The 24,254-nt window shown below is 34.0% G+C and overlaps 3 protein-coding genes across 6 annotated transcripts in view; 2 read left to right on the top strand and 1 right to left on the bottom strand.

The window, feature by feature from the left end:
- The window catches only part of Tim23 (translocase of inner mitochondrial membrane 23), a 3,079-nt gene extending 1,260 nt beyond the window's left edge, over window positions 1-1,819 (bottom strand). The window contains exons 1-4 of one of the 3 annotated variants that reach the window (XM_083109274.1): window positions 1,656-1,819; window positions 876-1,125; window positions 629-798; window positions 406-550 (exon numbers count right to left, since the gene is read on the bottom strand). In XM_083109274.1, coding sequence (XP_082965400.1) covers window positions 429-550; window positions 629-798; window positions 876-1,125; window positions 1,656-1,728 — 615 coding nt within the window. In that variant the 5' untranslated portion in view covers window positions 1,729-1,819 and the 3' untranslated portion in view covers window positions 406-428. The remainder of the gene's footprint in view (window positions 1-405; window positions 551-628; window positions 799-875; window positions 1,126-1,655) is intronic. The other 2 variants (XM_083109273.1, XM_083109271.1) reach the window with 2 other exon arrangements.
- Window positions 1,820-2,601: 782 nt separating this feature from the next.
- Rad50 (DNA repair protein rad50) lies at window positions 2,602-9,428 on the top strand. 2 transcript variants are annotated; one of them, XM_083108314.1, is made up of 18 exons: window positions 2,602-2,688; window positions 2,982-3,222; window positions 3,803-3,946; window positions 4,047-4,488; window positions 4,559-4,713; window positions 4,806-5,004; window positions 5,099-5,322; window positions 5,402-5,767; window positions 5,836-5,956; window positions 6,084-6,465; window positions 6,606-6,811; window positions 6,898-7,235; window positions 7,359-7,778; window positions 7,850-7,975; window positions 8,055-8,330; window positions 8,410-8,543; window positions 8,673-8,804; window positions 8,890-9,428. In XM_083108314.1, the coding sequence occupies exons 2-18, from the start codon at window positions 2,992-2,994 to the stop codon at window positions 9,098-9,100; spliced, it is 4,107 nt and encodes a 1,368-aa protein (XP_082964440.1). In that variant the 5' UTR covers window positions 2,602-2,688; window positions 2,982-2,991; the 3' UTR covers window positions 9,101-9,428. The 2 variants fall into 2 exon arrangements, with proteins under 2 accessions (XP_082964440.1, XP_082964439.1); XM_083108313.1 differs by having other exon boundaries at window positions 2,679-2,813.
- An 11,124-nt stretch (window positions 9,429-20,552) lies between these two features.
- Window positions 20,553-24,254, top strand: part of Drgx (Dorsal root ganglia homeobox) — a 40,556-nt gene continuing 36,854 nt past the window's right edge. Inside the window, exon 1 of the mRNA XM_083108685.1 lies at window positions 20,553-20,686. The gene's annotated coding sequence lies outside the window, so the exon portion shown is untranslated. The remainder of the gene's footprint in view (window positions 20,687-24,254) is intronic.

Here is a 24,254-nt window from a genome sequence, read left to right as displayed (position 1 = left end):
ACAATGGCATCGATATCAGTAAATCAAACTCTTAATGAATGAAAATTCGTTACAAAATTATAATTTTACAGTGCACACATTATTTAAATTTAATAAAAAAAACATTTTTTAAACTAGACTTTATTTTGTACAATTCTAAATCATATTTTGAATAATATACACATTTTTATGCATGTGTATATTATTTCTTGAAATATATATTATATTTTTACTTATAATTTATTTTTCTTTCTATCTAAACTAAAGTAATTTATATATAAATTTTTATATATAAGCTATAATTATAGCTCACATTGCTTTGTTGTTGAATTTACAACTGTTGCAATAATAGCAAAAATAAAATGTATGATAAAAACATTTGACAAGCGTATAATGTCTAAATTTTTTACTAAAACATATACACACACACTCACTAAACATGTACACTCTTACGCTGGATGTTTCCATCCATTCATACGCTGTAATGACAAGCCTCCGTTATTCCATATACAATACATCACTGCAACTCCCGCCGCAATAGCGCCCGCAATACCGGCTTTCCTGACTCCAGCTAAAATTTAATATTATCATTTTATTATAATGAATACGAGTCATAACAAACATATATAGCATAAATCATGCTTTGTACCAGGAGATCTAAACACCGTGGCACTTGTAGCAGCTGCAGCAACTGTGTTAAAACTATCATCGGTTCCTCTGAGCCAAGTTAAGCCTACTCCAGCACAAGTGTACATTATTGTTATTACACCAAGTGAATTTGCCATACTAGCGCCACCCTTCATAACATAATTAATCAATCTGAAAACAAAAAATGAAATATATATACTTTCTCATGTATTAAAAATTAAAAACATGAAAATCACAAAAAGACATACTGTGTTCTCCTAAGCTTGCCCGTTTCACCAGCGATAGATGTTGCCTTGATGCCTCTATATAAACCTGATGTTCCACCGATTCCAGCACCCGCTATACAAGCAGCTCCAATCTGACTGAAAGCTAACTCGAAACGGCCTCTCTGCTTTAAAGCACCATCGGGAAATATAAATTCTGGCTGACTTACGGGAAGATATGACGGATCGAAATTCAAGAATGGACTAAGTGGAGCTAAACTTGGTTGTGAAGTGACTGAAAAATAAAATTGAGGTAACTTATAGTATATAATTGCCATATATTAGATAAATTTATTATCTATTTATAATTTATTTGAATTCATTACATTATTCAATTGACTTGCACATGTTTTGTACGATAAAAGTTATTTCTATTCTCAACTCAGAATTTGATTTTTTATCAACTTAAATAGATGCAATCTCTGTCTCCTTAAATACGACACTAATAAATAACACATATTTATATTTACCGCATCTATATTTAAAAAGAAGATTATAATTACATCCGACGTACTAATACAATAAATCAGGTTAGAAATATGATTTAATAGAAATTTAAGTCGAATAAACAAATAATCATTCATGACAACAAAACTCTAAAAAATAGAGAAAAGTAACTATGTGATATTCGATTTATTTGATAATATTCAAGGAAACTTCGCTATTTATAAACAAAAATTAAAAGAAATCGTAATTATAATGAAATAAAAAAGGTTTAGAGTAACCTTAAAAATATTCACGTAGTCTAAATATCTTTATTTTTACCAGGTATATTAGTGTTGTTATATTTTCCATTGTCGGCATCGACTGCCCCAGAATTATTGCGAAAATCTATCATTTTGTGAAGACAATTTGAACCTTGTGCTTTTTGGTCGGGCCACGAGACTCGGACGAACACGAACAACAGAAAGATACATTGAATCGAACTGAATACGCTGAGAACGCCGGATCGGAAATGACGTAATCATCTATTGTGGCCGTGTTCCGAAATTGCTGCCAGTTTACTGCCAGCACTGAAAATATATAATATACGTAACATGCACTATAGAATTTGCAGTACTGGCAGTAATTTCGGAACACGGCCTGTGATTAGCTAAGCGTGGATCTGTTCGTTTTGCCTGCACTTTCCTAAAATAGGATAGGATTACCGAATGCGACCCTCGCCAAAATAATTATTAATATTTTTTCAAGAGAGAAATTATGTTTATATTTACTAAATTAATTTGTTGAGGTTATAATCTCCTTCTTTCATGATTTAAATATAAAAATATTTCTTTGCGATTTTATATATTAAATTTATATATTACAAAAAATTTTTACTATTTACTAATATTATAAATATTACACTATAGTGAATATTTAACAGTAATAAAATATTTATTATTATTAAATATTTTAAATAACACGGTACCAAATATAACAATTTTTTTATTGGTTTCGCCAATTTTGTTCTTCAAATCTTTTGACCAATCAGCAAAAAGTCGCCAATGTCTAAATTTTTACTAGAAGGTCTATGGCCGGTATTCATAGTCCGTTCTTATATTTAAGATCGTCTTAAGAACCCATTCAACCAATCAAATAGCTGCAATGCGGTCATTGATTGGTTGAATGGGTTCTTAAGACGATCTTAAATATAAGAACGGACTATGAATACCGGCCTATATCCTGCCATAGCGCACCTGCCTTCAGCGCACATGCGCAAAAACGGAAACTCATCTAGTACATTACCTCTTCTACGCAGTACTGTAACTTATGACTGTATGCGTGTTTGGCGCGTTTATCCAGTTTATGTCATCAGGTATCTCTTGAAAGGCCTATCGAATAGCGTTCTTTTTTTGTATAAGTAAATTTTGGCACGTTATGCACTTCGTTCATTGTTTCACGGATACAAAGAAAACACTGGTTACTTAATCGCAGAGACGAGTAATTTATACCTTGTTTATTAGACGAGTAATTTATACCTAGTTTATTAGACAACAAAGCTCGTTGAATTACGTTGAATTCGATAAAACTGATAACATTGCTAAAAGCGCGCACTTGTGTATCTGTACGTTGCAATTAATGATTGATCATCTTATATTGTTTGATCAGATGAGACAAGATGTCGAAAATACGCAGATTATCGCTTCGCGGCATTCGTAATTTTGGTGATGATAACGAGGACTCTTTAATACGCTTCTCCTGTCCATTAACACTCATTTTGGGACCGAATGGCACGGGAAAAACAACGATCATTGAAGCATTAAAGTATGCCACGACCGGTGATTTCCCACCGGGCTCTAATAATGGGAAATCTTTCATACATGATCCCATTCTGGCAACAACCGGCTCGGTATGACAGCAGTAATTATATTAATTCATTATAATTTATATTATGTATATGTATGTCAATAATTTTTTATAGACAAAAGCATAGATTTCTATAATATAATTAAAATTTGCAAAATCAATCTCCTTAAAAAGTCAAATTATAGGATATATAAAAAGACTAATTTTGCAAACATTTTTTAAACGTATGCACATATATGTTACCTGTAATTGCCTTATCCTTTTCTATTTTATCAATATTTATGATTTTATAATCACCAAAAGTGTTATATATATACATATGTACATACATATATACACATATATATTATTATATATAAAAATGAATTTTTACAAAATAAGTCTTTTTACGGAGCTAAATTATAGGCTAGATATATTTATAAAAGAGCTTATTTTATAAAACATATACATACATGTTATCTGCAATTGGCCTATTATTTTGTTCCACTTTTCCAATATTTATTCCACCTTTCAATTTTATAATCACCAAAAGTTTCTTTACTTAAATTTTTTAAAAATTCTAAGAAGATAAAAATAAATATTAATTATAACTTTTGCTTTATATATTATATTTATTGTTATAGGTAAGAGGTGTTGTCAAAGCTGAGATAATTGATTCTATGGGTAATACTTATACAGTATCCAGAACAATTGAGTTATCAAAAACAGTAAACAAATTTAAGACTCTTGACAGTACTGTAACTAGAGTAAGCAAGGATAAAAAGGAAGTGAGTGTCTAATATTTTCTTTTTTCTTCTGTAGATTGTATCTCTTAATTCTTCAATTTATTCAATTGTTTATTTTGATTATTTTTGATTTCTAATATAGAAAGCATCAATAACTAATCGATGTGCTGATGTTGATGCAGAACTCAGTGTAGCATTAGGTGTTTCAAAATCGATTCTAAATTATGTTATATTTTGCCATCAAGATGAGCTTAATTGGCCATTTGATCAAGGAAAAACCTTAAAAGATAGATTTGATGAAATATTTGATAGTACTAAATTTAATAAAGCTTTAGAAACTATCTTAAAACTTTATAAAGATTTACAAGGGGATATCAAAAGTTTAAATGCAGAGAAACAGACCTTCAAAGTACTTGTATCTGAAGTAGAAAATAAAGAGACTAAACTTGAAGAACATAAGAAGAGATTGGATATCACAAAAGAAAAAATAAATGATATTGATAAGCAGCTTGTACCTTTAAAACAGAAGATCGAAGAGGTGCAACAATCTCATTCTGAATACAAAAATATTCAAGCTGAAGAAGGTAAATTTAATAAGAATTCATAGAAGTATCAATAAAAAAGAAAATATTTTTATAAAATTATTATTTTCAGAGAAAAAAAAGATGGAATATGGTGTGTATAAGGAACGATACCAAAAATTGAAAGAAACAATAAAAAATATTTTTGATGGAACAACAGAAGAATTAAACGCGCTCATAGAATCACATGATACTATATTGCAAGAAAAGAACAATGAAATAGCAGAGGTATAAATATGCTTATAATAATTGTATTACATTTCTATAATTGTGTTATATTTCTATACATTACATATTTTATGTTGATTTATTGATTTTAGAATGAAACTGAGATCAAAGGTATTTCTGAGAAAGAAGCTAGGATCTCGAATATCTTAGCAACACGAAGGGAAACTGTAGGTACATTTAAACAGCAAGTAAAAGATCATGAAAAAAGAGTAGTTCGTCGTAATCAATTATTAAATGAAGCATTGCAAGCATGGAATTTTGATACAGTGGAACAAGATGTCAGTGAAATAGGTAAACAAAAAAACTTTAAATTGGTTTAACACATAGTTTTTCAATGTTGAATATTTTTTATATTACTAAAATTATGCAAAAATTCTATACACAGAGGTGAAGGCTCTCACAAAAAGATTGGAACAAAAAATTCGAACGTTAGAACAAGAAATAGAAGAAAATAGAATGGCCATGGAAAAAAAAGAAAAAGAGTCGCAAAAAGAAGTTGATATCCTGCGTAGCAACTATTCGAAGATAGAATCAGAAAAGACTCTCAAAGAGAAGGAAATAACGGAAATAAGAGATGAAATTGCCACTATACGAAATCAGATAGCACAGGTTAGTGCATTTTCATTAAGGATATATTTTTATAATCAGTTTATATAATAAAATAATAATTTTAATTTTTTTAATCTAGATTGGTGCTGCAGGAAATAAATTAAAATCCATTGAACAAAAGCTTCAAGCAGCAAAACAAAAAATTGATGAACTTAGCAATGCATTAGATGTTGATTCTGTTAAAGCTGATATCGCAAATAAAGTAAAATCTAGAGATAAGATTGAAGCAAGTTTAAGTGCGATTGATGACGAAATTTCTTCTTTACATAAATTAAGCTCGTTAAAAACAGAATTCGATTTAAAAAGGTCGACATTACAAGCTAAAGAAGAAGAATTGGAGAATTTAAAGAGAAAACACGGAAATAGCATCAAAACATTGTTAAATACTCAAGAATTACAACAGACAAAATTGAAAACTACTTTGGATCGTGTTCATCAGCAATTGGTATAGGATTAATTTTTAATTTATGTGTATCTACATGCTTGTAAAATCTTATTAATTATAAATTTCAGGAAAAAGAAACAACTTCTTTGACACAAGAGATTCAAACACAAGAACGCAAAATTACCGCTTTTCAAACAACATTACAATACATAGAGTCAGATATTGGAAAAAAGAAGACAGAACTGCATCGTAAGATTTTTTTTTTTTTTTTTAGAATTTTATATATAATGTTTATATATAACTTTTACATATAATTTTTATATGTAATATTATTTTATATATTTTTTCTTCATTTGGGTGTTTTTTCTTTTTTTAGGTGATAAAGAAAGAATATCTATAGTGTGTGATTACAAAGAGTTTGATGAGACTTTGTTAATGCAATCAAAAATAGTAAAAGATCTTCAGGATAAGCGAGGAATTTATGCTTATCAAGCCACAGCCTACAAAGAATATATTAAAAAGCTATCTGTAAAAGATCCTTGCTGTCCCTTATGCCACAGAAATTTTCAAGAACAAAATAAAGTTGCAGATTTAATAAAAGAAATGGAAACTGATATAATTCGTAATCAACCTAATCGTTTAAAAAAGTGCGAAGAGGAATTAAAGATACAACAAGAAAAATATGATAATATGTTACAATTGAAACCTATTGTTCAAAAAATCATTCAATGTGAAGAGACTGATATGAAAAAATTAGAGTGAGTGAATCTAACTTTATGGTATATTATGCTAATATTACTATTGATATTACTTAGAATTTATTTTTACTCTATACTATTATGAATGTATTAAACTTTTAAAATATATTTAATATTAATAATTTTATTTTTCTAACTAGAGAGAGATTAGAGAAAACCAAGAATAGTATGAAATTGTCTAAAATAGCTATTAAAGATCTAGAAGTATCAAAGGCAGAACCTGAAAAAAAGTTATTATTATATAAAGATATGATTGGCGATATTAAATTTTGGGATCGATGCATAGACGAAATACAGCAATTAAAAAAAACCGTTAATAACTTGCAAACTCAAATGGCCAATGCTGGTAAAGTTATTGATAATTACAATTTTTTAATTAGTTTTTCTTTTCGTTTTTTAATATATGATATATTATTATATATATTTTTGTAGGAGTTAAAACTGAAAAAACTATAGAAGAGCTGCAAGCACAGCGAGAATCCTTGAAAACATCTTTCAAAGAAACTCGTAATCATATTGAAGCGTTACAACTCAAATTGAACAAGCATAATGAGAGGTTACATGAAGCTAGAGAAACATATAATGAGTTACACGAACAACAATTAAAAATACATTCAGATATGCAGAAATTAAAACATTTGAAGGATAAACAAGAGGATTTGTATGTAAAAGAAGTTACTATAGGGGAGGCAGTGGAGAAACTGCAGAAAAACTTGGCAAATGCTGAAAATCAATTGGATTCTGGAAAGCAGCAATTGGAAAAAATCAAGGTTTACTTTTTAAATTATATTTAATATTTCCAAATGTAATTTATAATAAAATAATGAATGGGGAGATATACAAAGAGCTATATAGAGTGAAAACAAAAGTTCTAAGATATTTTTCTTTTGCAGTTGGAAAATCGGCAAAAGCAAGATGCTGATAGAAAATTAATGATGGAAAATACTAGACGCCTAACCGACTTGCACAAGATAATAGACGAAGTCGACTCATTTATTAGCAGCAACGTACTTAAAAAACTTGCGAGTTATGAGCTTGAGATAGAGACTTATCAAAAATCGTTAATGGAACTTATGAACAAGAAAAAGAACGTCGAGCAAGCGATAAATAAGTTGAAAGAAGACGTTGCCTCTCAAGAAATTGGAAAGAGAGAGTTACATGACAATATAACATTACGCAAAATTAAAGATACAATAGAAGCTTTGAACGAACAATACAAAAAATTGAACGAAAAATTGAAAAACATGAATTACAATGAGCTGACGAAAAAGTGGGAGCAGTTGGAAAGCGAAAAACAGGCATTACTTCGTCAAGTAAGTATAATTATATTGTAACTTTTTTTTGTTCATGATTTGCATACATATTAACAATTTATTTCATTTAGAAAAACGTAGCACTGGGAAATCAGGAGGAGTTGGAAAGAGTGATCAAACAGTACATGCAGGAATTGCGAAAAGAGGAATATCGATTAGCTCGTCGAAATTATACTAATAAGTGTATTGAATTAACGGTAAAGTATTATCATATCATCAAATTAGTACATATTTACAATAGAATATATCATTTAAATTTTATACTTTGTTTATTAGGTTCAAGAAGATACCATAGCCAATTTGAAAGCTTACAGTAAAATATTGGATACCGCCATGATCGAGTATCACGAGGAGCGCATGTCGACAGTTAACAGGATAATGAAGAAGCTATGGAAACATGTTTACAAGGGTACAGATACTAGTAGCATAGAGATTTGTACAGAACCTACGAAAGATGTGGGTAGCAATAAAAGAAGCTACAATTACAAACTGATTCAAACTAAACATGGCTGTAAGATGGATATGAGAGGACGTTGTAGCGCTGGACAGAAAGTAATTAGTATTAATTTGGCGAATAATTAGCGTGTAATCGTGAAACGCGATATATCTATTCGAGACAATTTTTTTACAGGTATTGGCATCGATTATTATAAGGCTCGCTTTGGCAGAAACATTTTGCAAGGATTGCGGTATTCTTGCATTAGACGAACCAACGACAAATCTGGACGAAGAAAATGCTAACAGTCTAGCAGATACGCTAACTAAGTACGTTTTTTTTTTTTTTTTTTTTAGTTTTATGCAAAGTGTAATATTTTAATTTTACGCACTAAATGTAAATAAAATTATAAAGTACATGTAACATAATGTAACGCGAAAAATATATATATATTGCAGAGTTGTCGAACTACGATCGAGATATCAAAAAAATTTCCAGCTGATTATTATCAGTCACGATGAAAAGTTCCTACAGAAGCTAGCTGATTTGAATAATCATAAGCAATTCCACGAGCTTTATCGCAAACAAAAGTATGTATGTTATATAGAAAAATATGTTTATCGTAAGATAGATTGTTTTTAATAAAAAATAATGAATTCTAATTCTTCCTTACAGTGGGATGACTGCGGTGAAAATTTCTGACTTCAACGAACCTGCGAGTTCTCTGGTGCAAATTAAGAGCGAAGACGAATCCGACGAAGAAGAAAGGCGTCCTAATCGAGGATCAACCAGTGGTTTATCTACAAATAAAAAGAGGTACAATTGGGATGATTTCAATGAACATGATAGGCCACCAGCTAAAAAGAGATATTGTTTCGCCGAGTGAATTTCATCTAGAAAAAAAACATACTAAACTTATATATATTATTTATATAATACACACATATATATGCATTATATTTTTTTCTAATATATTATACATGTGTGCATTTTATCTTCTAACAAGATTTCTAATTGTTAAGTGTATTTTCGTAATATTTTCTTAGTGTGTATTCTTTCAAAGAAAAGTTATTCAGATAAAAGTTATATATATATTATACATTCCTGAAAATACCTCAAGTATGTAATAATTGAATACGTGAACAGAGGATATTTTGTACTTCTCTCAAGAGAAATATGATAGAGTTGGTATCAATAAATTTATTTTCAAATTATATAATATATCGCATTGTATTACACATCTTATAGATATATTACTTATATAGAGCGTTAAAACATAAGAAAGATTTGTCATTCCTCGAACGAATTTGATCATCTGCTTGGTACCTAAAATAGCATCCAAACTTTTATAGAAACTTTGATTCAAAAAATTTCGAAGATAAATGCCGGCACCTAGAATATCAAGCATCTTCCTTGTATTTCTCTCCAAGCACTATATAACTCTACAATTATACAATTTAAATATTGATATTTAAAGAAATGTTAAATGTATAAATGCAATCATATCGGCCATCCCGCAATTCGCCAATCGGAAAGTCAGCCGTGGGCGGGCATTCCAACGATATTGTCTCTCTCTCCGAGTCTCGATGACCGCTATAGTTAGCGAGTTATCGCGAATCGAACGCCTGGAGGGAGCCGGCATCGTACGTAATAGGCTGCTGCTGCTGCTGCTGCTGCTGCTCGGGGAGCCGTAACGTCATAATAGGATAGTGATGTTAGTAATACCATCGCGCGGTACTGCCGCCCGCGACTGGAGGCAATCGTCCGGGCGATTGACTGGCCCGGCGCGGCATACCGAGTCTAACCAATTTGCATCGCATTGTGTACTCGTTACGCTTCCATCTGCGCCAGCACACGCACGCATACCACGCCGGTCGAGGTGACGGCGACGGCGACGGTAGCGTCGTTTCGAACGTCGCTTCTCGATGTCTTAGACGATGCGACGCGTCTCTATCATCTTTCTTGAATATGAATAAAATATTTTTGTTTATTATTTTTAATGATTCCACTATTTTTCTCGCAATATTTTCGTCATAATAATCTTTTTCAAATGTAAATTTAAGCGATTATCAAAGATTTTTAAATTTGTGACATTTAAAAAAAGAGAATTATTCGGGTTCATGTATTTAAATTAATGTATGGGGGTGTGTTTCGATGTAGTAAAGTATTTACATTTTTGGTGATTATTTTTAATCACTCCTTTATTTTTCTCACAATATTTTCATTACAATAATAATTCTTTTCGAATGTAAATTTAAACGATTACCAAAGATTTTTCAATTTGTGACATTTAAAAAAAAAGAATTGTCCGAGTTTGTGTATTTAAAATAATGTATAGTATGAGAGATGTTTCGGCGCGTAATAAAGTATTTTCGGTGATTATTTTTAATCATTTTCCTATTTTTTCGCAATATTTCCATTATTTGTAATAATAACTTTTTTCGAATATAAATTTAAAATGCTTACCAAAGATTTTAAAATTTATAACATTATTTTTTTTAAAAAGAATTATCCGAATTCTCTTTAAATCTGTATCACTTTAGTTAGGAAAAGAAAAAGAAAGAAAGAGAAGATCTTATTATTATTTCTGTATAAGTAATTCTGCATAAAGTAAAAATTGATTTAAAATCTAATAAGAATAAAGTACATAGTACAAATTAATGCATAGAGGTTGTACATTTCAGCGCTCAGTAAAACATTTACATTTTTCATGATTATTTTTATTCATTCTCGCAATATTTTCGTTACTTGTAATTATTGATAATTATTTGCGAATGTAAATTTAAAACAATTACCAAAAATTTTTAAATTTGTAACATTTAAAAAAAAATAATTATTCGGGTTCTCTCTTCATGAATCTGCATCGCTTTAGTTAAGAGTTATAGAAAAGAAAGAAGAAAGAAAGAGATGTATTATTTCTATATAAGTAATTCTGCATAAAATAAAAATTGACTTAAAATTGATGTAATAAGAATAAAGTACATATAGTATACATTTAAATTAATGCATGGGGGTTGCGCGTCTCGGCGCGCAGCAACGATTGTCGGGGTAAAACGGCATCGCCGTCGCGCTGAGCACCCCGACGGCGAAACCGACCGCCGTTTCAGCAATCAGCGTCCTGGGAGAGCCGTGGAAACCGCGGAAACCCCCAACTCTATTATCGTTTCTGGCATCGTTATCGTTATTAGCCGCTCCATCGCCCAGCCATCGTCACACTACACCGAGAGAACGAAACTATCCACACAGTTATCGAAGGCCTGGTGCTCGTCGTGAGGCCCCGAGGCCCGTGAATCAATCAAACTTTATAGGGAAATCCCTTAGAATTTTTTTGAAAAAATACTTAAAATACTGTGTACTTTTCAGAAACTTTTTTCGATATCCGAGACCGAAATATTTTTCTGTTTGATTTTTTGATGATCGCAATTTTTAATTATCAAAGATTTAATAATAATAAAAGTTGAATAAATATACAGCTGAAGATAAAATATACGCTCGTTTCGGGTTTATATTAAAGCAAAACCAAGGAGGAGAAATGCTTTTAGAAGTTTTTTATGCATTTCTTTCAATTTATTCGATTAATTTCAAGCATTTTTAATGATGCAGTTTTACATATCGTCGACATTCTTTAATTGTTCTCCGTTCTCTCATTTTTTCCGCGATTCATCCTATGTTATTTTTCCGCAATATTATCTTGTCGACCTCGCTTTCAATACGATTATACGCTTTATCGAAGCTTTAGCGCTCGGGATAAATTCAATGTCTATTTATCGACAATTGATTGATCGCGTTCTGTTGTGCTATCGATGCGATGTGATTCGCGGTTGGGCTATCTCGAGCAATTGGAGAATAGAAACGGAGCGAGAGAGAATCTCACCCCTGGCCTTCATCTCCGCGATCCGCTTTGATCTCTTTCTCGCTCCGATCCTTCGACGAGGGGGGGAAGTTTCGCGTCCGCGCCCCCTCTTCAAAATATCAACTAAACGATAACCGTATTTATTATTCATTCGGCCGCCTCCCTTCTCGTACTGCGCGTCCCCAATTTTACAAAGTAGTTTTTCAAAGAATTTCGCGAGCGGCCTGCATCGCCTATGAGACAGGCAGGGGTAAAAAGTGCTCGTGGATCGGCGATAGAAGAGCCCTCACCTTCTCGAAATTATCATATTTTCGATGTATATCTTTAAAAAATAAGAGATAAAAATAATCATGAATACAAGAAAAATATATCCTAAAATATAACAATTATAAATTATACTTAGAATGTTTAAGCCAATACTTTTAATTATGCGAGATTTAGATTAAGATCACTAATAGGATTTCTATGAAAAATCTTATTATTTTTATTCGGCTTTTATATAAAATCTAGATTTCCGACATATTAATACAAGATTGTTCTATTTTCTACACACCCCACATAAAGAAACGAAGATTAATTGAAGGATCTGCGCGCAATAAATTTATTGTGGCGAAAAAGAAAGAAATACACAGATATATTGATGGATCGAATCGAGGCGAGGCGAAGCGTACTCGCTATTTCGGCGGAAATTGAGTCTCGAACAATCCCCGATAGACAACAAGCAAAAAAGAAAGACATCCGACAGATCGGGTTATCGAGATTAACGCGAATGCATCGAAGCTGTGCGCGGTTTCCTTCGTATCTTCCGAAGATCGAAAGCGAGCTCGTCCCACACAATCCAACGATATCAATTACTCTACCCGACGTTGTGTTTCGACATCAGAGCGAATTAGGCGCGCTTGGCGGACTTTGAGAATCTCCATTTAGATCTGATTCAAGATCGCTTCAGCTTAAAATAAGATTTGCAAAATATTTATCTCGGCGATAGTAATGTATTGTTGATTAAAGATTTCAATTGATTTTAGCATAAGAATTAAAATTTAAATAAAATGAATAAAGTTTAGCGAATTAAGCTTCCAATAATTAATAAATAATTAATATTATTAAATATTAATATAAATCTTAATAAATAACTAATATTAATCTTATTAATCTTATTCAAATTAATTATTTTATATATGTGTGTATGTGTGAAATTATTATTTTATTAATATATTCTTAATTTTTTATTTCATATATTTTAACAATAAATAATAAATAATATCGAATCAAATTCAATAAAGGAACTTAAAGTCAGTATCGATGACATCTGCCTAGTTTTCCGATATATATATTCGCTCTTCATCCTCCCACGATCTCGCTACTCCTTGCGCGCGTTACATCCTCCCCGAGATCAGACGCCACTTTTCTTTTCCGTTTCCTACGCTCATTCTCCCTATGACCAAGTCCCCGAGGATAAAGGGATCCGAGGAAAAAGGGGATATGGATTGACATTCGAATTCCGCCGGTAAAGGATCTCTTTTTCTCGACCGGTCATTTTTCTTACCCTCATCACACTCCACGCGAGCCACCCCCGCGCCGGCGAATCGACGAATCCGGCTTGCGGTTTAACAAACTAGATTCATCAAATTCGACACCGATCGTCCATCCGTCGGTCGGTCGATTTCTCGTTCTGGATTTCGCGCATAAGGTTTCATATGACGCGATAAGAATTGAATATTAGAATCTTGTCAGTATGTCTCTATGTGATCTTTACGTTATAATATTTTTGACCACTCCTTAATTTTCTCGTATTATTAATAGCACTTATATTTCGAATAATGTATTATAAAGTTTAAAATAAAAGAAGAAAATTTTAAATTTTAAAAATATAATATTAGCTTTATATAAACATTAATTCCTTCAGATCTGATTCTTCTTCTGTTTTTACAATTTTATATAAATGCAACTTTATATTTAATTTTGTGTAATATCAAAAAAGAAATATATGAAATTTACACATTACAGATGGAGCATTTATGGTAAAAATTAAAAAATGATATATTCATTAAGAGAGACAAGGTATATAATGAATTAGGCTAAAAATGAATTTATATATAAATAATTTTTCGAACGTATGTGTACATTATAGGTACATATTTGAAAGATTTTATCTTATCTATCATTTTTAAAAATATTTATATATGTATAATTCTGTTACAACATACTACATAAAAAGATATCAAATCAATTATTGCATTTTTTTTGTATTACTTTTATATCTGATTATGATAGATTATATCTAGGACGGAATAGAGAGAGAGAGGAAAAATGAGGACATTCGTACGACACACTTCGATCGAGCAACTCTCTCCACGGTTGTTGGTACATTGACACGAGGAATACTGCGCTAAATCATCTGTCACCCCCAAGTTCACCCTCGTAACATCATCCGGGAAACTCTGAAGTCTCTAGCTGTCTATCTGCCGTCACTCACGAGAGCTTCTGCCGCGTTACAAGGCGACCCCTCCTGTGCTCTTCCTCCCTTAAAATAGGGTGTTTACACCTAATCGTATTTCAAGGGTCCAATTTATTAAAAAGACACCGTCCGACTTGACGAGCCGTTCTAATACTGACTTTTCTTTAATGTGTTTTGAACGCGTCAAAGTTCAAACCAGCTTCGCGGAAATCTCAAATACATAATCAGTTACTTTAAAACGATCTCGTCGCCTCGGCGAAGTCGTAACATCTTACATTACTTTTCTGTTCGTTTCCTTGATAAAAGCGTTCGTTGTAATCCAATTTGTTCGAAAGGATTAACAGGTAATCTGGACTTATCGAGTAACCTGAACCGCACGAGTTCACGAGTTTCAGAGGCTTATTAAATTATTGGATACATTCTCAGGTCACACAAATTTATCAGGGCACTCAAACGCGACTATCACAAAGCTTACAAAATTTAAAATTCAATATTTTATATACGCGGATATCGCTATAAATCATTATTGTATAAATTTGTTAATTAAATTGTTAGAAAAAAGTTTGTCTCAGAACAAATGTCATCACATTGAAAATTGTTTTAAAATCTTCAATTCGTTTTAAAAACTTTTTGAATTTATCAATTAAAAGATGAATAATTTGATATTTTTTTTCTTAAAAAATTATACGCTCAAAGTACATTCTTGATATTTTGACAGTTAAAATAAAATTTTTTTAAAACTGTCGCTCTATAAAGTCACGTCTACATCCCAGAGAGATGATAAAGCAATTGAGCACAGATCTTTTAGCGAAAATCGAGTTTACGCAAGCAAGGATCTTCGACTTTGCGATGCAGCGACGAAATCGCGGGGCAAAAGAGATCGCGATTGACAGAACCGAGCGGGAGGGTTGACCTAATAAGGGATTATTGCGCCTCCGTTGCTGAAAGAAACGAGCCATCGGCATCGTCGCAGGAAGAATGGAAAGAGCAACGACAAAGTAGACGTCGGAGGAACCAAAGTCTCAATGCGGCACGTTGCAGAATCGTCCGCGAAAGAATTTCATCCCCGTCGCTGGTCCCCTCCTTCCCTCCTTCGCTCCCGAGAACCCTCCTTGTGGATGCGGCAGCTTTTACAGCGTCGGTGGGCACCACTACCACCATCACCGCCGCCGACGCTACCACCTTCTACTCTTCTTCGTTCTCATCCTCTTCCGCCCCCGCCATCCCCTTACGCTGTCCCCCTCCGTTCCTCGCAGGAGGAACATGGCTCCCAGGCAGGAGATCCGTCCGTCCACACCCTCGCTCCCGAACAACCCCCGCGGCCCGGCGTTTTCTCCGAACAACCCCCGCCTGCCCCCGGACACCTCCCATCCTCCTCGCTCCTTTCCTCCCTCCCTCGGCGTCAGTTCCCCCCGTTGCATTTTAAATCAAAGCCTCGGAGGTAACGCAATCACCAGGCATCACGACGCTTCCACAATTTTCTACTTTAAGCTACTTTATGTATTAGTACCCCCGCCGTGTCTCTCCCCGCCTCCCTCTCTTCTCAACCCCCCCGTCTCGCGTATCTCGTCGACGGCACGCAGCCCGCTCCCCCGCTACGACAGTGCTCGTCACACCCTCCCCAGCGTTTCGCAGCGTTGCTCTTCTGTCTCGGATCCTCTCGCGCCCTCTCCCGTTTCGTCATCCCGGCTACCGCCACCCATCTCCTTCTCCCTTCTCTAGCACGGGCTGGTAACAAAGTTATTTTATTAAACGAACCTCCGCACCGCCCGCTCGCCAACGTCGCCGGAATTCGAGACGCGCAGCAGCTCGTCTAACCGCGAACGAGAAACACCGTCGTCCTTGCAAACAAAATGGGAATGGGAGAAAGCGTTGCTTCGCAGGGTGTTAAGCATCGTGGATACTAAATAAGGTTGCAGAGAGAAAAGATAGGAGAGCAAAAAATCAATTTACCGAATCACTCGGCGTGCTTTTCAGACTGTTACGTGGACTATTTAAATATGTAATTGTAAACAAAAAACTTAGTTAAGAAGAATACAAAAATTTATTCATTAATATTTATTAATATTCATTTTAAAAGATTTTGCGACAGATCTGTGTCGAAAATAATTTTTGCAGAAAAGAACATATCCAATTCGTTTACTTTTAAATAAATTGTCGTATGCATTATTCGTCTTTTTTATTTATACTTCTATCTGAGAAACACGGAATTACGTTGAAAACTACTTATTGTTTTAATAATTCTATCTTCAAGTCTAAAATTCGCTCGCGCGCAATATTACGACACTTTGGAAGAAAAATTGACTGCCAAATTCGTCAAAAGGTACCATGGTGAAAATTTAACGGAATATAGAAGCGGTGCTCTCTCTGTGTAAAAAAATTCGCGAGAATGTAATTTATTTCTCACCTAAACGAATAACACGAATTTTTTTTTACCCGTCACCGGTTTTTCTCTTTTTCTCTTTTACAAGTCGCATCATTTCCTTCTGCGCAAGAGTTTCTAGCCACGGTTCCAGCCGCGTGAAACGACGGAAACTCGCTTAATGCGTTTCGTGCGGAAACGCGCGATAGTCTCTTCATAGTCGCGTGAAAAAATACGGCTGTCTAGCCGCGATAAACGAGAAATGTTAATCGAGAGGATATTTTTAGTATTCTCTTAGCCTCTTTTTTCCTATATTAAATCGACTGGACACCTCCAGATGATGTCCCGGGATGGTTACTTATAATACTGGGGGTTGTACGTGTGTGTTCGCGGTATGCAGTTCGCAAACGTGGCGCGGTGTAATCCAGTCACCACGTAACGCGATTACACTCCTAACTCATCCTCTCGTTTTGTCTCTCTCTCTCTTTCTCTCTCTCAGTTTCTCTCTCTCCCCTTCGCTTTTTCAGAATCCCCGTTTCCCTTCTTCTTACAGCTTGTACTTTCATCTTCTGTTGCTCTCGTGGCTAAAACTCGATCATTCTTGGAGACCAAATAGAGCGCGGATCAAATATAGTTATGTGACATTAATAACAATTTAGAGGAAATCTATAGTATATCTATACAGTTATCGTTATTTTTCACCGAATAGTGAATACTGTTTTATCACTGCCATTATGTAATGTGACAATGACAGAATTAATAATTTGAAATTAGCGTTGAAAAACTCGACTAATAAATTATATTTATATCAATTATTTATAAATATTATATATATATATATATATATATATATATTTATTTATTTATTTGTATTAATTATATTAGTTGAAGCTTAAAGATTACGGGCACGGCTACTTAAAAACAAATTTAACTTTAATGAAAAATTACGATAAATTTTTTCTTCATAGGTAAAGAGAAACGATCTTTTTCTAGAAAAAATATAAAGATAATAAAATATGAAATAAAATGATCTTAACTCTAAAATCATTTATATTCATTTGCGATTAAAAAATTGAAATATATTGAACATAACGAAATATGTATATTATTTATTATTATATTTATTATATTATTATATATTTTATTATTCGTTTTTTTTTTTCAGAAAAAGATCGTTCTGCTACTTATGATGGAAAAATTTATCGTAATTCTCCATTAGCGTTAAATTAGTTTTTAAGCAGCCGTTCTTGTAATCTTTAAGCTTTAACTACTGAACTAATTAATATATAATATCATTCTTCAAAACTATAAACTTAAAATTATGCACCGCATACGTGAAGTAAAATGTTTCGAGAAAGACTAAAAAAAAGCGAGCTACTTTTTAGATACTTTTTTAGCTCGAAAAAAGACAATGGTATTCATTTGAAAAATGTAAATAACATCAGAAAGCCGATAATTATTATCGGTGCTTGCAGCGATTTGCCACTAAGTGACAATCTTCATAAATTATCGAATCCTCTGAAAGTTCTGGAAAAGCGAGCTGTCAGTAAAAAAAAAAATACAATAACGCGCGCTGATATCGAAACTAATGAAAAGGCGAAAAAGAAGAACATGAGTAGCATATCAAACTGACCAGTCTAGTTGTACAAACAAACTGAAATTACATCACTCTATGTGCATCGACATAAAATAAATCGTATAATAATCAGACATTGGCCAGTTAGATTTACGTAATCACGCGATATTTTCTAAAAAATTTTTATCAATATTCCAATATCATATCTAATGGTATATAAGATTTCCGCGATATTTCAAAAATTATATTTTTCCTTATTTTCATCTTGAAAAAATCTGAAAATAAAAATTTGAAGGTAAAATTCAAAAATAAAAATAAACCTATCGCTCTTACTTTATCTGTAACGTTAAGTTTCACGTGGCGGAATTTGCGGGCGCAAAAGGAGTCGTCCCGAGCCTAAAATCCGTGCTCCTTGCATTTTGATTTCGCGGCGTGTTAAAGGACGCGGTCGAGGGGACGGCGATGCTCGCGAAGGACTCGCGGATGCGCGGAGGACGAGAAGGGAAGGGGAGGAAAGGGGTAAACGCGATTTACACCATGACGACTATCGTCCCTCTCTCTTTCTCTCTCTCCCCTGGTGCAAAGTGCCTACGTTCGGCCGCGAAAGGACGCGAGGAAGGGGGGAAGGGCGAGTTGTTACGACACACCGGGAGAGACAGGGGATTCCGCTCGCGCGCGCGATGCGGGGGCAGCGGAAGGAAAGCAGGGGATGTTTGTCGTACGCGTTATTTGGCCAATAAAACCACGTGGCGGCGCACGGAGCACCCCCGCGTCGCCGTGCGCGGATAGATGATCGTCGTCGGGGAGAGAGTGAGCTAGCCGCGGGGCGCGTACGCGGGGAGAAGGAGAGGAAGCGGAAAACGTACACGCGAGAGAGAAGGGTAGAGGACGTAGGCCACGCCTCGCTATACGCATTACGCACGCGCGGTTCCGCCTATCGCCGAGCACGCTTCCCGTCGCGACGGAACGACGGCCACCGTCCGCGATTCCGCCGCGGCCGCGACACGTCGTCGTACGCGACACACTATCGGTTTGGAGGCCCTGTCGGCTCGCGTGTCGGTATATTCGGAGTAGACAGAAATAGAAAGGTAAAAGAGGAGATAGAGAGGAGAAAAGAGAGAGGAGTCCCCGTCCCGCAGGCCGCTGTGCTCGCCTCGTACGAGAAACGTCAAGATCATGTGTGAAGCTGCTTGTTCTATCTGACGTTTCGACTGACGTTTCGGAATTTGAGTTTGGACTCAAGCTTCAACCGCGTGGACGAACCGCTGACGTTCCGAGGAGGATTTCTTGGGAATTCAAGCCTCGCTTTGTCTTAACCATAGGAATCGATCGGAGGACTGGTCCTGGCACGTCATACGATGTCAATGACACTGAGAAACTTCACTGTTTCTTTTTGATGCGAAAGTGCTACTCGAGGAAAGAACGTATCCTACAAGTGTCTGATTATTATCGCACCTTTAACATTGCATTCGAAATTCGTGCGACACGCAATCGTTTGAAAATCCGTCGCGCGACAGTTTTCTCTGTCAACTGGTTGACAGCGATCAGTTGGAGCAGCGTGATCTCTAATTTAGTCGGATGTTAAATTCCAATTCGCGTGTGATTATCGATTGATATAAAACGGAAATTCTTGACTGTTACTCGCAAAAAACCAGCGTACTTTGCACGCGACGGATCGCTTCATTCTGACCTTCAGAATTCATCGACGTCAATAGTCCTTGTGTATTTCATGACACGCGCATGCAATCGCTTTGGATTGACAAGATTATGCTAAACTCGCTCTTCTCGTTATTGAAAACCGATTATTGATCGCGCGGAATCGCTAGATCCCACGACACGCTCGAGATCCATCGGATTAACGTGATAGTCTGCAAGTCGAATTTGGCGAACCGAAACGACATTTCGGCAACACGCATGCGGAGTTAAAGACAAAGTTAGAAGCAACGGTTTACGAGGTCGGGAAAGTGTGGCGGGAAGTGTGGCGGGATCGACATCATCGATCGGAGATCGAGCAAAAGCCCCCAGGAACGTCCGTCGATCGGCTATTCCCGAAGAGAAGGAGTCCGCGGCAGTGCGGAGGAGATCGGGAAGGTGTTGTTCAGCCACGAGTCCAGGATTCTCACCCCCGGAGGCGGTACCATCTCGCCGGGGGGCGCGGGGCCGCCCGCGAGCCCATCGCCGGGACATTATCATCCCCCTGCGCACAGTCCGCCCCTGGTCAAGGTAAGCTGATCATCTCTTGTTTTAATTGCAGATGTGTTTTTTTTTCCTAAATATGTCCCTCGATTTTTCAAATAAACCATCTTTTAATATGCAAAACACATTGGAGTAGATATACGAAGTCGATAAAAGAAATTATTATATATATACATAAATAATTAATATTATTATTAATTTATTGTCAATTAATTATCTTTATATATAATGTTAATTTATTATTAATTTATTATCAATTTATTATTTATTTATTATTAATGTATTACTACGTTATAATGAAATAGATATTTTGATTTAATTAAATCGTTTTGATTATAATTAAATCGTTAGGCAATATCTACTTTTTCTATCGATGACTAATGTTTGATCAATGATTATTCTTACAATAACAATTTGCAGTTTCTTGTCCAAAAATATGTTTTCTGCTATAAACAGGGAGTTCACCTATGATTTTATGACAAATAAAAATGTTATAATTTAATATTCTTTTAATTTAATAATTTTTTATGATAAAATAATATAACGAACATTTTGTTTGATATAAGAATTCATACTCTTTATATATATTTTATTTGTATATACCAAATATGCATTGTTTAACTTCTCAGCTCTTTCAATAAATAATGAATACTTTAAATAAATAAATGAAACACGAGTGCTATCAGCGTGCTGTCAGCGTGACAGATAACGAAAAGATTGAAACAATTGAATAATTATAGTATGATTACAAGCAAGAGCACTATTTTATCTGTAACTAATACATTTCGGACGTCCGGCTTTTGAAGCAATATACATATTTTAACTCCCGTCCAGAGATACATCGGCAAAATTTTTAATAAATGTCATTCAATAAATGTAACAATGAGAAATGTACAGAGACGTATTGAAAAATCTATTAAAACTGTGAAAAAGAATTTTAACCTAGAAAGAAAAAAATACAAATATATATATTTATTCATTTATTCAAATAATAAATAATTATTTTAAATAAATAATTGAATTTAATTAAATATTTCAATATTAAACACACATCATTTATTTTAATGCAACATCACATATGCTCGTTATTATATTTTATGATATTTACTAATGTCTTATGATGTAATCGCGCTGAGAAATTATTAATTTGATATACGCTCGTAGCTTAAATTTGATCACTATTTCAAACTCGATCGGAATTATGCTGTCACACTTAAGTGGTATACTAGGGTAGAGCGGATGAATATAATGAGTATCATAAAATGCATTTATGCACTCGTCACGTTAAATAATGGAAATGAATGATATCGAAAGATTTCTTTTATCCTCCTTGTTTTACTTAAAAATTACCTTTCGTTGTTGATGTATTTTTCATATTGTCGATTTACATATCATTGTATATTTTGTGATAACCTTTCAATTGTATAATGAGATTTATTTTCAATAAAAAATTTTATTATTATTATCTCAAATCTATATGTAGAGGATCCACATTACATTCGACGATTGTTATATGGAGGGATGAGGAAATTATATTAAAAATGATTTTCGACTATCGTCACAAATTATTTTAAAATTAACTACTAACTGTCGTATGCGAACTAGTACATGACGTAATAATAACTGTAGTAATAAAGCTTTGAGTAGAAAATTGGTGCGATTTGGGTCCTGTTCTATTTTCCATAAATAATTCGCAATGCAATTAACTTATATGCGCCAACACATTGGGCCAGTATAAAGAAATTGTTATAATTATATATTATAATTATATATTGAAAATGAGATATATGTAATAGAAAATATTATATGTGGAAAATAAAAGTATCAGTAATAATAATAAGTTTTTATTGATTTATTTTATAAATGAAGAAAAAAATATATCTATTATTTTTTATTGCAATATTGTTTTAGAGAGAGCTTACAAGTTTTTCTTAGGAGTTTATTAAAAAAGCGATGAAAAAATTATTTAAAAGATATGCAAGTATAAATAAAATGAGCATTGCAACGTTAAACAGATTATTTTGATATTTGGCAACAAAGTTAATCTAGTTTTTGGCTGAATTAAAACATATTGGCAACATTTTGTTGAAAGAATTTCAATTGTCATCCGATATCACTTTTATTTATTTGATGACGATAATAATATTATCTACAAAATCCCATAATCTGTATTGAATATTATGTGTGTTAGATATTTAAATAATATATTGTCGTGGCGGAAACTCTTGTCAACGATCATGTTATATAATCCAACGATACATGACTATTATGGCATTAGATCCGGGTAACCGATAATTCCGTTTTAGGTTCAAACTTGACTTTGCAATAATAGGATTAGAATTTGCGACGCGTTCGGGTGACCGTCTATTCTAAGTGTGCTATCCATCCACGCTACCATGCAAACCGACAACGACATCACATTTAATCGATTGCACGAATTATATGATAATTAATATGGCAGTTATATGAAAATGAATATAACATGTAGTTATAAAATTAATCACAATCTATGTCAATTATTAATTATTGTATTTTAACATTGTATATCATTATGTTTTAGCAATTTTTACTTAATATATAGAATATATTTCATTTATTAATATTCTTTGAATGGTATCTTCGATTTCTTCCAATTTAAAATTAAAAAAATAAATTTTTTAATAATAATACTTTACTCGGCGAATAAATATATAATAATTATCTAAAGATGTATCTTATCTAATCAGCGAAAAAAATGTAAATGTATCTAAAGATATCTCTTATCTAATCAATTACAATTACTATATCATTTTCCACCAATGTTCGTTAAATGAAAAATTAAGCGGCAAAGTAATATAAATCATATGAGTTAAATCTTCCTATATTTATGCTGTACTTACGCGTGCAATAATAAATATAACATCTTAGAATATAAAGAAAAACCAGGGCTTACGTCATTTGTAACCCTTTAAATCCATCTAAACGAAATATCAACTTTCGTTCAGCCGAACGGCAGTCCGGTTCTCTTTTTGATTTTATCGACGAGTTTCATTCCTCCGTTATCCGACATGTGTCCTGGATTCTCCCTCTTTGCGTTACTTCCGGAATCAAGCACGATCCCGGAATTTGACGCGACAAGCGCAATACGATATCGTCCTCGGGAAAGCGGTTGCTCTTTATGGTCACGTAATAACTGCGTGGGACTGTCACCGAGCGGGGATGATGGGAGACGGGGCGGTTTCGCGAAGCGTGAGGGAGGGAAGGGGAGAGACTAGGGATAAAGAGACTGGGACGGCCGGTGAGGATGGACGAAGAAAAAGAGGCCGACGATGATGATGGGTATAAGGGCGGTTGTCCGAGCTTGTTTTCGTCGCAGAAGCAGCTGCGAATCCCTCCGGGGACCGCGCAGCCAACTGTCTACGGACTTGCCGTTGAAGAAGCTCCGGTAGAAACTTTACGTCGAACGATTGCTGCCGGTGCGTTTTACAATATCATTTCTCAGAGTTGATGAAAAAAACGCGGATAAGTTAGAGCAGATCGAGTCCATAATTTTTTTTAACACAAAGACCCACCAGCAGATATACGATTGTACGTTTAAAGCACATCTTACAAGTTG

This window comes from Camponotus vicinus, unplaced genomic scaffold (assembly GCF_025532165.1).
Source record: "Camponotus vicinus isolate PSW18456_S1 unplaced genomic scaffold, iyCamVici1.0 SCAF_9, whole genome shotgun sequence".
NCBI classification, from domain to species: Eukaryota; Metazoa; Arthropoda; class Insecta; order Hymenoptera; family Formicidae; genus Camponotus; species Camponotus vicinus.
The sequence above is the reverse complement of the archived record's forward strand: the minus strand, read 5'-3'. Positions and strand labels throughout refer to the sequence as shown.

Bases quoted from the DNA above. Each gene is read 5' to 3' on its own strand.
- Rad50 (XM_083108314.1), top strand. From the start codon at position 2,992: ATGTCGAAAATACGCAGATTATCGCTTCGCGGCATTCGTAATTTTGGT. The intron at 3,947-4,046 runs GTGAGTGTCTAA...TTTCTAATATAG, and splicing joins TAAGCAAGGATAAAAAGGAA to AAAGCATCAATAACTAATCG. The intron at 6,466-6,605 runs GTGAGTGAATCT...TTTTCTAACTAG, and splicing joins ACTGATATGAAAAAATTAGA to AGAGAGATTAGAGAAAACCA.